Below are 15,406 nucleotides of genomic sequence, written 5' to 3'. Positions count from 1 at the left end.
AAGGTGATATGTGGAGACTGACAACCAAGAAGAAAGCAAATATCCATAGTTGACATCACCATTATGTAGAAAAACAAGGATGGTGGTGGTGCTGCGCTAGGTTGCATATGTGTCAACATGTTCACTGTGTGCTGAGTGGAGATGCCGAGGGAACCACATCACATGCGATTTTCAAACTGTCTGCCATTAACTTCAACACATAGATGACAACACCGAATCAGCGATTGTCTAGTGCGAGCAAACAACCCCACGGTGTCTGCTATCGTCGTTGCGGCGACATTAATGCGTGCAACGAGATCCTCGGCCAACACGACAGGTGTTTCGTATACGAGGCATTTCATCTCTCCCCATAGAAAGAAGTCCAGGGGAGTGATGTCCGGCGATCTTGCTGGTCATGGCACAGGCCCATCTCTACCAATCCACCGACTGTGGAACAAGTCATTGAGGAAGTGACACAATTGTGGTCGAAATGTGGTGGTGCACCATCCTGTTGGAACCATAGTCCTTGCCTCAGTGCCAAGGGCACATCCTCCATCAGTTCAGGCAAAACATCACGAAGAAATGCATGATATATGCCACCACAGGCAAACAAGGAAAATGTACGGCCCAATCAAATGGTCATGCACTATCCCACACCACACATTAACCACAAACCTGTCCTGATGCTGTGCCATGAGAATTGCATGTGGATTTGCAAAATTCCAAGCATGACTGTTTTTACTAGTGAACACGCCTGTTTTGGTGAACATTGCTTCATCGGTCCACAACACCCTTTTATTAAAATTCGGAATAGTTTCCACTTGATAAAAAAGTGTTCCCCTGTGCTTAGCACGACGCCATGAAGGCGTATAGGGGGTGTGGGGGTAACGCCCCACACATTCTTGATCCGGTCATGAGTGGGGTGATGTGATCAGCATCAAGCCCCTGACCGCCTTTACCCCCCAGGGTTTCCCCCAGGTACCCATGTTATTCGACGCTGGGTGGGCGCCGGGGCCGCTTCCATCCTTAGAAAAGTTCCCGGATTTGAACTTGATGCAAAAACCATTGACAAAACACCACACATGGGCCAAAATCCTGAGGTAAAAGGTCTTGTACCTTTTGGAGTTTGAAAGGGTACATCCCCTCATCGGACAGGACGCACCATACATTAACATGGAAGGTATTGTGGTGAGCACTGGCTATAGCGCACGTACTGGTGTCAGGACGATCCCTGACAGCATTTAACACCGCATTCACAAACTGATCTGTGCGCACACTTTGTGGTCTTCCAATTTCTCAACGGGGTGGTAGCATTGATCCTGTTTCCCGAAGTCGATTATGCACTCTTTGAAAGAAGGTGTGTGCGACGGCAGCCTCTGGAAAACTTTCCCCATACAAACGTGGTGCTGCATGGCTATTACTTCCTGTCTCGCCATAAATGAGATGCATGTCTGCCAGCTCCTCTGCAGTGTATGCAACCATCCGTATTGCTGGATATCTGCCGACCCTTAGACGACGAACACTAGTGCACTGTACACGATGTGCCGTGCCTATCGATAACACCTAGCAGTGCCTATTGCGAGGTTTGCCCAATTCACCAAGTTCACGTCCTTCCACTCGTATGTATTCAACCGCAAACGTGTGATGGTAACCTGATGCGTGGTGATGCTGATATCGCAGTACGTGAAGCATGAATGGCAGCAACCTGTGCTTTCCTGCCGGAAGAAAACTACTGTGTTAGTGCCCCTAGTGGGAAACACCAAAGTCAAGGTCATGCTTCGGCCTTTCTGCATGTGGGTACGTACAAATATCGACAACACAACATCGCGACCAAAAACATTGCCTGGTTCGCCCATGCTAATCCCTACCCCCGACGCCGCGGTGGCTCAGTCGTTAACGCGTCTGACTACCATGCTAAAGGTCCCGGGTTCGACCCCCGGCCGGTTCAAATCCGGGAACTTTTCTAACGGTGGAAGCGGCCCCGGCGCCTACCCAGCGTCGAATAACATGGGTACCTGGGGGAAACCCTGGGGGGTAAAGGCGGTCAGGGGCGTGATGCTGATCACATCACCCCCACTCACGACCGGATCAAGAAAGTGTGGGGCGTTACCCCCACACCCCCTATACGCCTTCATGGCGTGGTGCTATGCACAGGGGAACACTTTACCTTTTTACCCCCATGACCTCAATAGACCCATTCGCTTCCTTTGGGGAATCCCTTGCGCATCAACTTCACACATCTGCCATGTGATTTTTTGAATAGAGCATGCCACATTTCTTTGTGGAATGCTCTTCGCCACGGTCATATGGTTGGCCTTTGTGCCACTATTTCTTTGTAAACATAATTTTCGCACTTTTTCTCACTTCATTAAATCTGAATGGGTGCCATTTACGACATATCACCACATGAACTTCTTGTTTATTTTTACTTGTAGAATCACCCCCTATGCATTGGAAACAAACTTTAGAAACATATATATATAGTGACCTGTTCACTGATTCTCAGCGGTTACGTGGGATCGTGTTGTGAATGCTATTGGACTCAGATGATTGAGCAAGAGGTTTTGCTTTATTGTCCCCCTACAATCTCCCTTATCAACCCCTCGGTCATAGCATGGAAGGAAACTAGGGATGTTAAGCATCGACCAACTCACCTCTCGATCAGGCAGTCCTGCACAGACGTCAGGTGTTGCACTCGTGTTATTCTCCGTTGCTCGTGAAGCCCACAGTTTCCCGATCCTGTGGCGGCGTAGGCTGCCTGGGCACTGGCAACTGGAATTCTTGTGGTGTCGTAGCCTCTCACTTCATGCCTGGACAGTGACACGTTCGGATCCATGGACAGCAAGACTCGCAACGGGTGGCTGTGTAGACTCTGGCTGTCCGGGCACTGCAACATGGTTCCCTTCTGGACTTGTGGCGATGGAAATGATGAGCAATGGTCCCATAGTGTGGAGCAGGAGACAGCTAATCGCATCAGCCCCGAGGAGCAAGGCTGGCTGCAGTGTGATGATGGTAAAGTAGCCATTGCCCTCAGGTCTCCTTCGACGCTTGTCGCAGTGTCCTCAGCTAGCAGACTCTGCCAGACCTCTTACTCTCGTGGATAGCTCTGGCGATTAACTGCCCTTTTCCAAATTTACTGGCACTTTTAACGTCTTTGCTCTATTTGGCTTTTGCTGATAAATTGTTCCATGTTTTGCGTGATTTGATGAGTTGGTTACACCACAAATCTCGGTAACGCTTCTTGAAAGTTGCATGCCCTAACGTCATTGCTTACACAGTGATGGAATGTGACTGCTGACTTCCTGACCGAGTGTCTGTGAATGGTTTGAAAAAATTCGAGATTTTTATGATGGGCTCCCTTGTTTCATTCTACAGGGTGGCTCAATAAGTCCCTTAACACCCCTAGGATAAGGCCACTGCAGCACGCAACATGGAAATGGTGATGACCAATCGTTATCAGGCCAAGGGGGAACCTCATTGATGTCACCCGCATTGTCGGCGGCCATTTTGATGTCCGCCATCTTGAATTCAACTTCAGAATTTTAAATTGGAAGAGGGTGATATGATATATGAAATCAGGCTAGAATTTCACGAGAAATGCAATGGTGAAGGTATTTTCGACGTATCTTTAACCAGTAAAAAGTTATGACTGAATTTGTGTACCAATTTGCTCCTTTTCGAGGTGTTAGAAAAAATGACTTAAAATTTGTTTAGCGCATCCATCGGTAACACATCGAGATCAAAGTGATGTCTAAGGCGAGACGTTTGCATGCCATTGCACAAGATTTTAATCGGATATATTCATGAAGAGCTGCGCATTATGAATGGTTGTCGCGAACCATTTACAGTGTGATGCTTCCATTGAATTAAAAGTCCTTCAAAGGGACAAGGCTAATGTTTATGTTCATAAGGAAGTTCATAAACAGAATATTCAATGCTTTTTATCTGATAACTAACTTTGTACAGAAACTGCTTAACAACGTTCCCATAGTGTTCTGGTGTTCCTTCCTATTGAAAATAACTCTGTAAATAGTACCTTCATCCATAAGCAAGGATGAAAAAAACTGTTTATTTAACAAATCCAAGTAGCCCTAAGCATTTAAGGTTCCGTTGATGAAAAATTGACTAACCAATCGTGTTCCACACAGCACACCACACCATTAACTTACCAGCACTAACGATTTAGCTTTGATGTGTCGAAAATGGGTTATCAGGTAAAAAACATTGAATATTCTGTTCATGAACTTCGTTATGAACATAAACATTAGCCTTGTCACTGTGAAGGACTTTTCATTTAATGGAAGCATCACACAGTAATTGTTCGCAACAACCATTCATAATGCGCACCTCTTCATGAATATATCCGATTAAAATCTTGTGCAATGGCATGCAAACGTCTCGCCTTACACATCACTTTGATCTCGATGTGTTACCGATGGATGCGCTAAACAAATTTTAAGTCATTTTTTCTAACACCTCGAAAAGGAGCAAATTGGTACACAAATTCAGTCATAACTTTTTACTGGTTAAAGATACGTCGAAAATACCTTCACCATTGCATTTCTCGTGAAATTCTAGCCTGATTTCATATATCATATCACCCTCTTCCAATTTAAAATTCTGAAGTTGAATTCAAGATGGCGGACATCAAAATGGCCGCCGACAATGCGGGTGACATCAATGAGGTTCCCCCTTGGCCTGATAACGATTGGTCATCACCATTTCCATGTTGCGTGCTGCAGTGGCCTTATCCTAGGGGTGTTAAGGGACTTATTGAGCCACCCTGTACAGTGTATTAGTTATATATAATTCATTATTATTTCAGCTCCTACAAGTGGATACAGGACTTGAGTGGAGATCAAAGAATGCTGACACAGCCCACTTCCACTCAAATCAAGATGTTGTCAGAATTGTAAACGAGACTGAGCTCCTGGTAACCCGTGACCTGGAAGGCGGTGACCGCCAGAAAGCAATGAAGAGACTGAGAGTTCCTCCGCTGAGCGAAATCCAGAGCAGTTTGTGGGTAACTTTCAGAGTGGGTTTTTTCTTAGGAGCCTTCATTGTACTTTTAGTACTGGCAGCAGTGTCAAGTAAGTCTCTTCATCATTAATATCCATTTATATACAGGGTGAGTCAGAAAAATGGCTACACGTTTGAAGTAAACATAGTGTGGCACTGTACATTGTAGAGGGAAATGGTGAATAGTATATTCTACTTGAAGCTTCCTTTTTTCATTTCAGATTTAGAGTCACGTGCCCGAGCTTACGTCATTAGCCAAGATGGCACTGAAGAAGCAGCAACAAGTTACAGTTGCAGCATGGTCAATTGTGTACCAGAATGATTGTGAAAGCCGTGTGCACAGCAAAGGACAAACAACAATTTGATGTAGGCAGTCATTTCCTCCACTTTCCCACAGTCGAGGGAAACAATTTTATGTTAGAAATCATATCTTGCCAGTTTCACGCCCTCATGATCATTCCGGTATGCAATTGCTCATGCTGCAACTGTTCAGCACCATCTTGGCTAAAGATGTAAGCTTGGGCATGTGACTCTTATCTAAAATGAAAAAAAATGAAGTGTCAAGTTTAATATACCATTCACCATTTTGCTCTACATTGTACAGTAACACATTACATTTACTTCAAACGTGTAGCCGTATTTCTGACTCACCCTGCACAGTAATATTGGTTGACATTTAATTACTGATACTGTCCGATACTTTTCTGGATTACGGCTGAGAGTTTCAGTTTCCTAAATTGCCATATCACACTTTTGCAGCATCTAATATCCTGGAAACTATGCTTTTGTGTTTGGATAACCAGTTACAAGGAACAGTTACTATTTATTGTGTGAGTAATTGTAACCTAGTTACTTTTTGCAATAGAAGTAACATTATCAACAGTTACTTTACTTAAATTGTTGACTTGAAGATTAGTAACATGGAAAAGAGCTAAATTTGGTAACCTCTTTGCAACTATGTGTCTTCTCTGGATGCTAAAGTGAAAGTATTTTCATAGCATCACCTAAGGCAAGGAAGCTTTGTGCTTGATTGCAATTCATAATTTCTAATTGTACGCAATAACTTCATTGTTTTGAGTGGATATCTACATTGATTTGTAACGTGGTAGTCAAGCTAGGAAAATGTTATTGACGAGGGAAGGGAATTTGCTGAGCTTGGAATGCAAGAGAAAGAAACAGGTGCAAGCGGGATCAATGCCACCATATGCAAATTACACAAATGCACACAATAGTTATTTTATTGCAATTAATGATATTTGATTGTGTGTAGTTTGTTTGCAAGAAAATTTCGAGCAGAAGGTAACTGTCGAAGTAACTTACAGTTACATTTCAAGTACCAGTAATTGTAACTGAGTTACTTTCTAAAATGAATAACTGGAAATGTAACTTTTTTAACCAAGTAACTAACTGTGTCTCAGTAACTTTCCGAACACTCCTATGCACCATACAAAATTTTGCAACTGCATTGTGGGGCATTAAATAATGAGTGCAGTATGTGTTTTTTTATGTTTGTGCATTTTCTGTATCACGTGTATCATCAGAATAATAAACATGCCATTATAAATTATTGCAGTGTTGCTAGCCGAATTTTAAAATCTGTGATGATATGGTTTAGGTTGCCATGTATTAAATCGTATTGCATAGTTATTCATGCTGTTACCAGTTAAGCCAAGCTGCAGTAGCTCAGTCGTTAGGGCATCTGACTATCATGCGAGAGACCCAGGTTCAATTCCCGGTGGGAACCAGGATCTTTTCCATCTGTTCAAGCGGCTCCGACACCCACCCAGCGTCGTATAAAGTGGATACCTGAAGGAAACCCTGGGGGGGGTAAAGGCAGCCAGAGGCATGCTGCTGATCACATCATCACCCCCCCCCCCCCACCTTCAGCCGTGATCAAGAAAGTGTGGGTCCCTAAGCCTACACCCTCTATACACCTTCACGGCATGCCGGCATGGTGCAAAGCACAGGGGAGCACTTTACTTTTTACTTTAGCAGTTAAGCCTTCTTTAGCAAGGCCACTCAGGTGCAAGAATGAATTACTTTTAACCAATCTTGTATTAATTTGTAAATTAAATGTTTCAAGATCACACCTGGCACCTGGACCTAAGTCCAGGCTTATCCTCTCTGGCATACTGTTGTCCTGGGTTTGTCCTTGTGTGTGCCGAGTGCCCCTTCTCAATCCCAGAATTAGGGTATGGAGATTTTATCCTCTGAGGTAGTATAGTTTGAGTTCTTGTGAAGTAATGAATGAATGTATTAGTTTTAAAAATTGAGTTCAAAAGTTTTTGACAGACATATTTAATTTCCTTATTATGGCTGCTGTCAATTTTGTTTTTGTTAAGATTTTTATCCTTAGATTGTGTGATGTGTAAAAATATACTGTGTCCTGATGTGCCCAATCGAAGAGGTATGGAAGACATGTAAGGTAGTTAAATTTACAACTGTACTTCCTTTCCCCATTTTTTAGTCTGCCTCAAGAGTTATTTTTATTTTATGTGCATTACTCTGATAGTTAAATATGTTAATGGAAATGCTCTGTGAAAAATCTAATACGTATTTTTAAATAAGAGTCAAACTGTGTTTTTACGTAAGAGTTGCGTCAGTTCTACCTTCTTGCTTTTTAAGCTAGTTGCTGTTCACAACGATTACGATAGCATACCATAAGGGTTGTAGGTTCAAATCCTGATATGGTGTACTTGTTCACACATCTGTTTCATCACTTTATGACCATTTCCTGTCGTACAGGATTTTGTGTATCGCGCATGTGCGAGAGGTTACCTGTTTCGTTTGTACCAGTGTCAAGTGAAGGAAATAGTTCAGTACGAAGCCAGCTACGTGCAAGGTTGCTTCGAGGTGTTGCTTGTGCGTTTGCAGAAATGTAAGTGTATGCTGTATGAAAGCGAGCTATTACATATATCTTACTTCAACTGTATTTTTTTTTTATTTGTATAACCCGAAATGTGTTTGATAGCTTCAGGCAGGGTGGTTATACAAAGCTTGGCGTACCCGTCACAGGGACTCGAAACGAACGAGCATTACTCAGCACGTATGGACTGTTAAGATAGAGAGCGACTGGCAGTGTAGCGACCACGTGACCTTTGCGATTCAGTTTTTTTCCTCGCCAGCTGTGTGCGAAGACGTTGCAGTGCAGTAATCATGTCAGGAAAGGTGAAAGAAATGGAGCAGCTTTTAAAGCAAATGGAAACTCGTATGTTCGAAAAACTACAAGAGCAGAGCAACGAGATGCAGGGACAATTATGAGAACAAGGTAAGGAGTTAATCCAGCAAACTAAACACGTTGAAGAAAGAATTAATTCAAGTGTGTGCAAAGTTGAAACCTCGTTGAAGCAAGAAATTGATGTCGTAAAAAGTGAAATAGTGAGAATTGAATGTAACCTGAATGCAAAGGTTGAGTTACTTCAAGAAGATTTTGTGTCGTTGGAAAATAGAATAGAAAAGAAAATAGCCGACGATAAAGCAAATATGAAAGAATGTACAGGTGTGTTCAAACAACAAGTTTTAGAATTACGTAATCATTTAGAAGGTAAAATTAATGAGATTGCAGATAATTGCAATGCACAAAACATTAAATTACGAGAAGTTTTTGACAATCAAGTAAAGCAAAACGAAACTGTGTTTGTTGAAATAAAGAAAGCAATGCATAAAGATCAGGCTAAGTTTGCTAGTTTGTTTGATCTTGTTAAGAGTAATGAATATAGTGCGAAAGAATTAAAAGTAAGGTCAGATAATTATGATGTTCATTTACAAGATCTTGCTAAAGAATTGAACGAATTAAATTCAAAAGTAGGTCATACTTTTCAAGATTTGAATCAAAGTGTAAAAAGGTAAAAAAAGGTAAAGTGTTCCCCTGTGCATAGCACCACGCCATGAAGGCGTATAGGGGGTGCGGGGGTAACGCCCCACACTTTCTTGATCCGGTCGTGAGTGGGGGTGATGTGATCAGCATCACGCCCCTGACCGCCTTTACCCCCCAGGGTTTCCCCCAGGTACCCATGTTATTCGACGCTGGGTAGGCGCCGGGGCCGCTTCCACCGTTAGAAAAGTTCCCGGATTTGAACCGGCCGGGGATCGAACCCGGGACCTTGAGCATGGTAGTCAGACGCGTTACCGACTGAGCCACTACCCAACTTCAAGAGATACTACCTACCCAAACTTGCATCCCCCGGTGTCTACAAGACCACATGCCAATGCCACAACACCTACATTGGCAGAACCATCCGCACCGTCCAAGAACGGATTAACGAACATGTAAAAGATTCCAAAAACGACACACCTAAATCAGGCCTCTCCCAACACCTCCACTCCACTAACCACACCATCTCCTCCATATCCATACTTCACCCAACCGGCTCTGTCATAGAAAACACCATCAAAGAAACCCATGCTATCATCCAGCAGAAACCAGCACTAAACCTGGACAATGGACAAGCACACCCAACTTGGCACCCTGTCCTCAGAAAGATCCCCGACCTGAAAAAGAAAAGATGCTATACACATACTCGACCCCCGTCCAGCCACGCGGGGAACAGGAACGGCACATTACCGAGCAACACGACCCAGCCCCCCAACCCCCAACTGGCAACGCCACCGGACAACAGGAAGCAGACGACGCAAACCAAGATGCGCGCGCCAGTGCTGCCGAACGGGAAAAATCGCAACCACCGCCGCCCGGGAACAAACAATGTACTGACGCGGTACCATCTCCGCTTCAAACGCCGTACCCTTTTGTGAATGAAGACAGTGGATCTTCGAAATTAATAGGATTGAACCATTAAATTGTGCAACGCGGAATTACGAAATCTTTTAAATTTCACGTAAGTAATTTTAAACCGCGTTTACCGCAACCACCATGAAATAGGCATGTTGAAGCTTAGTTTAAATAACATTTCGTCTAGTATGAATGTTCCTTGTAACACATACGTAGATAGAGAATCCAGAATATATGTAAGTTCTTTATCGAAATCTAAGAATGAAAATGTGGTATCTTTTCCGAGTAAAGTATCTGAACATATTACGTACAGAAAAAAACAAAATTATGTTGAAAAGGAATATAATCCTGAAAGTATTTCTTCAGGTTCTGAATATCAAGCAAAAGTGAAAGGAAATAAAGATAAGGCTGATATAAATGTAGGATTTCCATATGGCAAAAACACTGAAAGTAAACATGATAGTAGGTTAAGTAAAGTAAATGTAACAGAGTATAATAGTTCTGATATTGATTCAGAACAAAGGCTTAGAAGGTCAGAAAAAAAATTAAAGCAAGGAATATTAAAATATTCTGATGTAGATAGATTTCCTAAGTTTAATGCAACAAGAACCGATTATTTAGCTTCCCAGTTCCTACAGGAAGTGGAAGATAGGTTTGAAATGTTGAATGTGTCGAGAAATGAATACATGAGATACGTTCCATTGTTATTAGAAGGAGTTGCTAAAAACTGGTACTTACAAGAGAAAGCACAAATATGTGCTTATGATGAATTTAAGCTTATGTTTTTAAATGTATTCGAGAGTTCTTCATGGAAATCGACTCTTTTGGCTAATATTTTGTGTAAAAGGTATTCTAAAGAGTTAAAACAGTCTCTTTTGAGTTACTTTTGGTCTCAAGATTAATCTGTTAAACACAATACAGCCTGATATGAGTGATCAACAAAAGATAATTCTAGTAGCTCAACAGTTACCTGTAAAAGTAAAAGAAGCTATTTTAAATCAGCCATACATAAGTTTGAATGTAGCAGCTGAGCTTGTAGCTAGACATGAAGCATTATATACAGGGTATGAACAAGAAACAAAAAGAGATGGTAGATTTGTAGGTGTAAGACAAGTGAAAATTGTACAAGGACTAAGAAATATGTAAATACTTTGACTAACCTAGGTATTAAGTTAACATACACTCCTATGTACCATCCAAATTCTAATTTGGTTGAACGCAGTCATTGTGAACTAAACAGACTAATGCGTGTATTTTGTAAAGAAAAACATCAAGATTGGCCCAAGTATATTGATATAATTGTGAGTTTACTCAATGATAGCATACATAATTGTTTAGGGTATGCTCCATCTGAATTACAACTTAATAGAAATCTGGAATCATGTACTCTGAATCACTTTCAAGTACCCCTCAATGAAGTTCCACAATGGAAAAATAAATTATATATGACTTCTGTTAAGGACTTAGAGATAAAAAAGAAAAGGAATGAAAGATATAATGTAAGGCAAGAGAATAGAGCTGAGATTAAAGTTTTAGATTTAGTATTTATCAAAACTCACTACCTTAGTAATCTTCTAGGGAATCGTATCAAAAAATATTGTGAAATTTATGAAGGTCCATATTTAGTAGTTTACAACAAAGCAACTAATATCTTCAAGTTAATAGACTTAAAAACTGGTAATATTAGTGATAATCATCATAGTGATAACTTGAGAGTATGGAAATGTTCAAGTGAGAAGAGAGATTATTATTTAAAACAATTAGAAAAGTTAAACGCAGAGTTATACAAGCATTTATTCAAATGAAAGTGTAGATAAATATGTTGTATGCAGATATGTATTCTACATATTTTGATATTTTGTTTGTAAACACAGATATTTGTTATAATGATAATCATGATTTATTTTTGGGTTGATACAAGACTTGAATTCTTTTGATGAATTAATCAATCATCTTTAAAAATTAAGAAACAAAAATTTGAGTTATTTTTTGTGTATCATGGAAATTTAATTTTATTTTGAATTACCTAAGTGTGAAACATTTAGAACTTATACATGTAATAACTATTCATGGAAGATGTCAAAAGTGTAAAATTTCACTTACTCCCTTCGTGAAATTTTTCATTGAAGGAGAGGGATGTATGACCATTTCCTGTCGTACAGGATTTTGTGTATCGCGCATGCGCGAGAGGTTACCTGTTTCGTTTGTACCAGTGTCAAGTGAAGGAAATAGTTCGGTACGAAGCCAGTTACGTGCAAGGTTGCTTCGAGGTGTTGCTTGTGCGTTTGCAGAAATGTAAGTGTATGCTGTATGAAAGCGAGCTATTACATATATCTTACTTCAACTGTATTTTTTTTATTTGTATAACTCGAAATGTGTTTGATAGCTTCAGGCAGGGTGGTTATAACTTCACCATCTATCTCCACCATCATGATTAATCTACAGAGTTAGAAAGCAACATAAAATAACCAAAATTACAAATAACTTTTTCATTTCGATTTATTTTCAGTATTGATCCATGAAGAGTTTGATGATTGGCGTACTGTTCTCAGACTTTATAGAGGACCCTTTCTCATTGTGGAGTTCCTCTTTCTGATGTCTATTAATGTGTATGGTTGGCGAACTCAAGGTGTAAATCATGTTCTGATATTTGAGTTGGATCCCAGGAATCATCTCTCTGAACAAAATATTATGGAGATTGCTGGCTTTTTTGGTGTTGTCTGGGCATTGAGTGTTATATGCTTTATGCACAGTTCAGCCCTGGGTACACCTCAATACATACACCCTCTGATACTTGTTATTTTCATGGTTTGCTTCTTGTGCAATCCTACGAAGACTTTTCAGTACAGAGCAAGATTTTGGACCATTAAAGTACTGGTACGATAACTTCTCTGGAAGTATAGTATTTTAGTTTTTTATCATGTGACTAAACTCATGGCCATGAAAATAGGCAGCTGGGAGAAATTGTGCTGGTGCCACATACGGAAAAAGCAAAGCGAGAGCAGGACGAAAGTCGCTGGTTCCCTCGCACTGTGTGGCAACGTCAACCGGGCGGTGTTGCCTAGTTTGAGCATCAGAGCAACCTCTCTCCGGAAAACTTTGTGTCATCCCTGACCTTTCAAGCAAATACTGTCAGTTTGTGGATTACGAAGACCAACTGTACAACGAGATCTTTCATTCTTTTAAACCTCCAAAAACACGGGGTTGTGCTCTGACATTGCCACAGTGCGAACTTCTGCCATCAGCCTAATTCCATGGTCATGCTGCATTTAGTGCAGAAAATTATGTCAAATCTAAGACTGATTATACATGGATGTGACACAAGGCCTGTTGCCTGGCATGGGTAGTGCTCATTTTGTGAGAATGACAACATTTTTGCACAAGTATATATCGTTGAATCCAACTAATATTAATATCATCTAAGTATTGCTTGTACAAAAAACAGTGAAATATGTTGCAGACCAAGAAATTTACTGACACACTTGTTGTAAGCTGCAATAACAATTCCTGAGCCATAAGTATGAAAAGCGTATAGACGTAATTGAAGCAATAGATTCTAGGATAAAGGTACCCTGACCTCTGTGACAGAGTTGGTAGGATGCTATGATGCCAGGAATCTCAGGTTCGAATCCTGGCCTGTGCATGAGTATTCTTTGTGAGTATCGCTTCATAAATGTCATCACATCATCTCATTCTCATCTTTGCTATTAACCAAAACTGGCAGAAAAGCTAAGTATTGGGTTGGTGCGCTTTGACGTCTGGTGGGAAACTCACCTCAACAACACAACACAGGGATTGACTGAGGTCACAGGTCTAACGTCATAAACTCTGTATACGTCCAGCAAACAGGCTGGAGAACCCAGACAGTCGGGAGGCAGTGTTTTACTGAACAGGGTCATCTGAAAGTGCACCATGGAGAACACACAATTGCAAGTGATTTGTCATTACGAATTCAAACTGGGACATTCTGCTCAGTAAGCTGCCAAAAACACTAACAGTGCATTTAGGCCAGGAATGGTAAATGAACGCACCATTCGCCTCTGGTTTGTCAAATTTCGTTCCGGTGACACAGCATTGCAAAATGAACCCAGTGGCCATCGACCAACATCATGTTCAGATGAGCTCCTCAGGAACCCTATGGAAGCGGACCCTCGGAAAACTGTTCGTGCCATTGCAGACGAGTTAGGCATACACCATACTACTGTCGTTTGGCGGCTCCGTGCGATCAGTGAAGTGAAAAAGTTGGACTCATGGGTACCACATGATTTGACACTTGTCAACAAGACTCGCCGCCTGGAGGTGTGCAGTTCTCTGAGTGTAAGGAATAACTGGAATTGTTTCCTGCATCGGATTGTCACTTCAGATGAAAAATGGATCTGCTATGACAATCATAAATGATCAGGACAATGGTTGGATCGTGATCAACGTCCAGGCCGGTTTCCGAAACCACCTCTCCACCCACGTAAGGTGTTGTTGCTGGTATGGTGGTATATGGTGGGTGTGATCCATCATGTCTTTCTCAGACGAGGTGAAACCATCAATGCAAATTGTTAAAGTGCTGAACTCCATGAAATGCACCACAAACTTCTCCACAACCATCCAGCAATGGTCCACAGACATGGTGCCCTCTTGTTGCACGATAATGCTCGCCCACATGTTGCACAAAGGACGGTGCAGGCTCTCATGAGTTGCAATATGAAACCCTTCCTCATCCAGCATATTCTCCCGACCTCTCTTCCTTTGACTACCATCACTTCCGGTATCGCGATCACTTCCTGACAGGGAAGACCTTCGCTGATGATCGGATGGTGCAAAATGCCGTTGAGGAGTTCTTTGCATCGCAGACTCCAGACTTCTTTCGCCATGGAATCCAATTGTTGGCTGAGCGATGACAAAAGTGTGTGGCTGCAGACGGCGACTATTTTGTTTAACCAGGTATTGTAGTTTTGATTTTTTTGGCCTTTGGCAATGACGCACCTGGGCCGGACATTTCATTCGCACCAACCCAATAAAATAAACCAAATCAATCAAGAAAAGGTACTGATGTGAGAAAATTAATTATTATAATATAGTTTTTATTATTTTAATATTTTGTAGTTATTGCTAATAATAATAATAATAATAATAATATATAGATCTCCACCCAAATAAGAGTAGGTTTCTTGTATACAAATTTATTTTTGGTCTTTACCTTAATTCAGAAATAGATTGCATCCCCACCCATCCAAAGGAAAAGGGTTAATTTTTATCCTCATTATATACAAATAGAATTAGTTCCCCCTCTCTCCCTCCCTTCCTTCTTTCTTTCTGAAGTCCCTGAAATTTCAGTTCTTTTTATATTTGATGGTGTGTAGAGCAGAGTACATTGCATGGTTTAATTCATCTATGTAGTAACTCCAGTAGAGAACTTGTGTTCTTTTAAATTATTCTTAATGTGTTCCTATTTGTACAACATGCTAGACCAACATAACATGTTAATTTTTTATCAATCACAAACATATGCTTAAAATATATTTTTAAATTCTTTAAAGAATTTTGCTTTTCAGATCCACATTATACTTGCACCAGCTTTCTATGTTGGATTTGCTGATTTCTGGCTGGCTGATCAGATGAACAGTTTGGTAACAGCCTTCAGGGATTTTTATTTTCTCATATTTTTCTACTCTGTGAATAATGGAG

The 15,406-nt window shown here is 41.0% G+C and overlaps 1 protein-coding gene across 4 annotated transcripts in view; it reads left to right on the top strand.

Annotated features, from left to right (window-relative positions):
• Positions 1–15,406, top strand: part of LOC145985468 (solute carrier family 53 member 1-like) — a 59,785-nt gene that overhangs the window by 27,058 nt on the left and 17,321 nt on the right. For 3 of the 4 annotated variants that reach the window (XM_083119557.1, XM_083119590.1, XM_083119627.1), the window contains exons 5-7: positions 4,805–5,069; positions 12,237–12,604; positions 15,274–15,406. In XM_083119557.1, coding sequence (XP_082975683.1) covers positions 4,805–5,069; positions 12,237–12,604; positions 15,274–15,406 — 766 coding nt within the window. The remainder of the gene's footprint in view (positions 1–4,804; positions 5,070–12,236; positions 12,605–15,273) is intronic. The other variant, XM_083119669.1, reaches the window with a different exon arrangement.

This window comes from Lepisma saccharinum, chromosome 1 (assembly GCF_977018435.1).
Source record: "Lepisma saccharinum chromosome 1, izLepSacc3.1, whole genome shotgun sequence".
Lineage (NCBI taxonomy): Eukaryota > Metazoa > Arthropoda > Insecta > Zygentoma > Lepismatidae > Lepisma > Lepisma saccharinum.
Note: the sequence above shows the minus strand (reverse complement) of the source record. Positions and strands in the feature narration are given on the sequence as shown.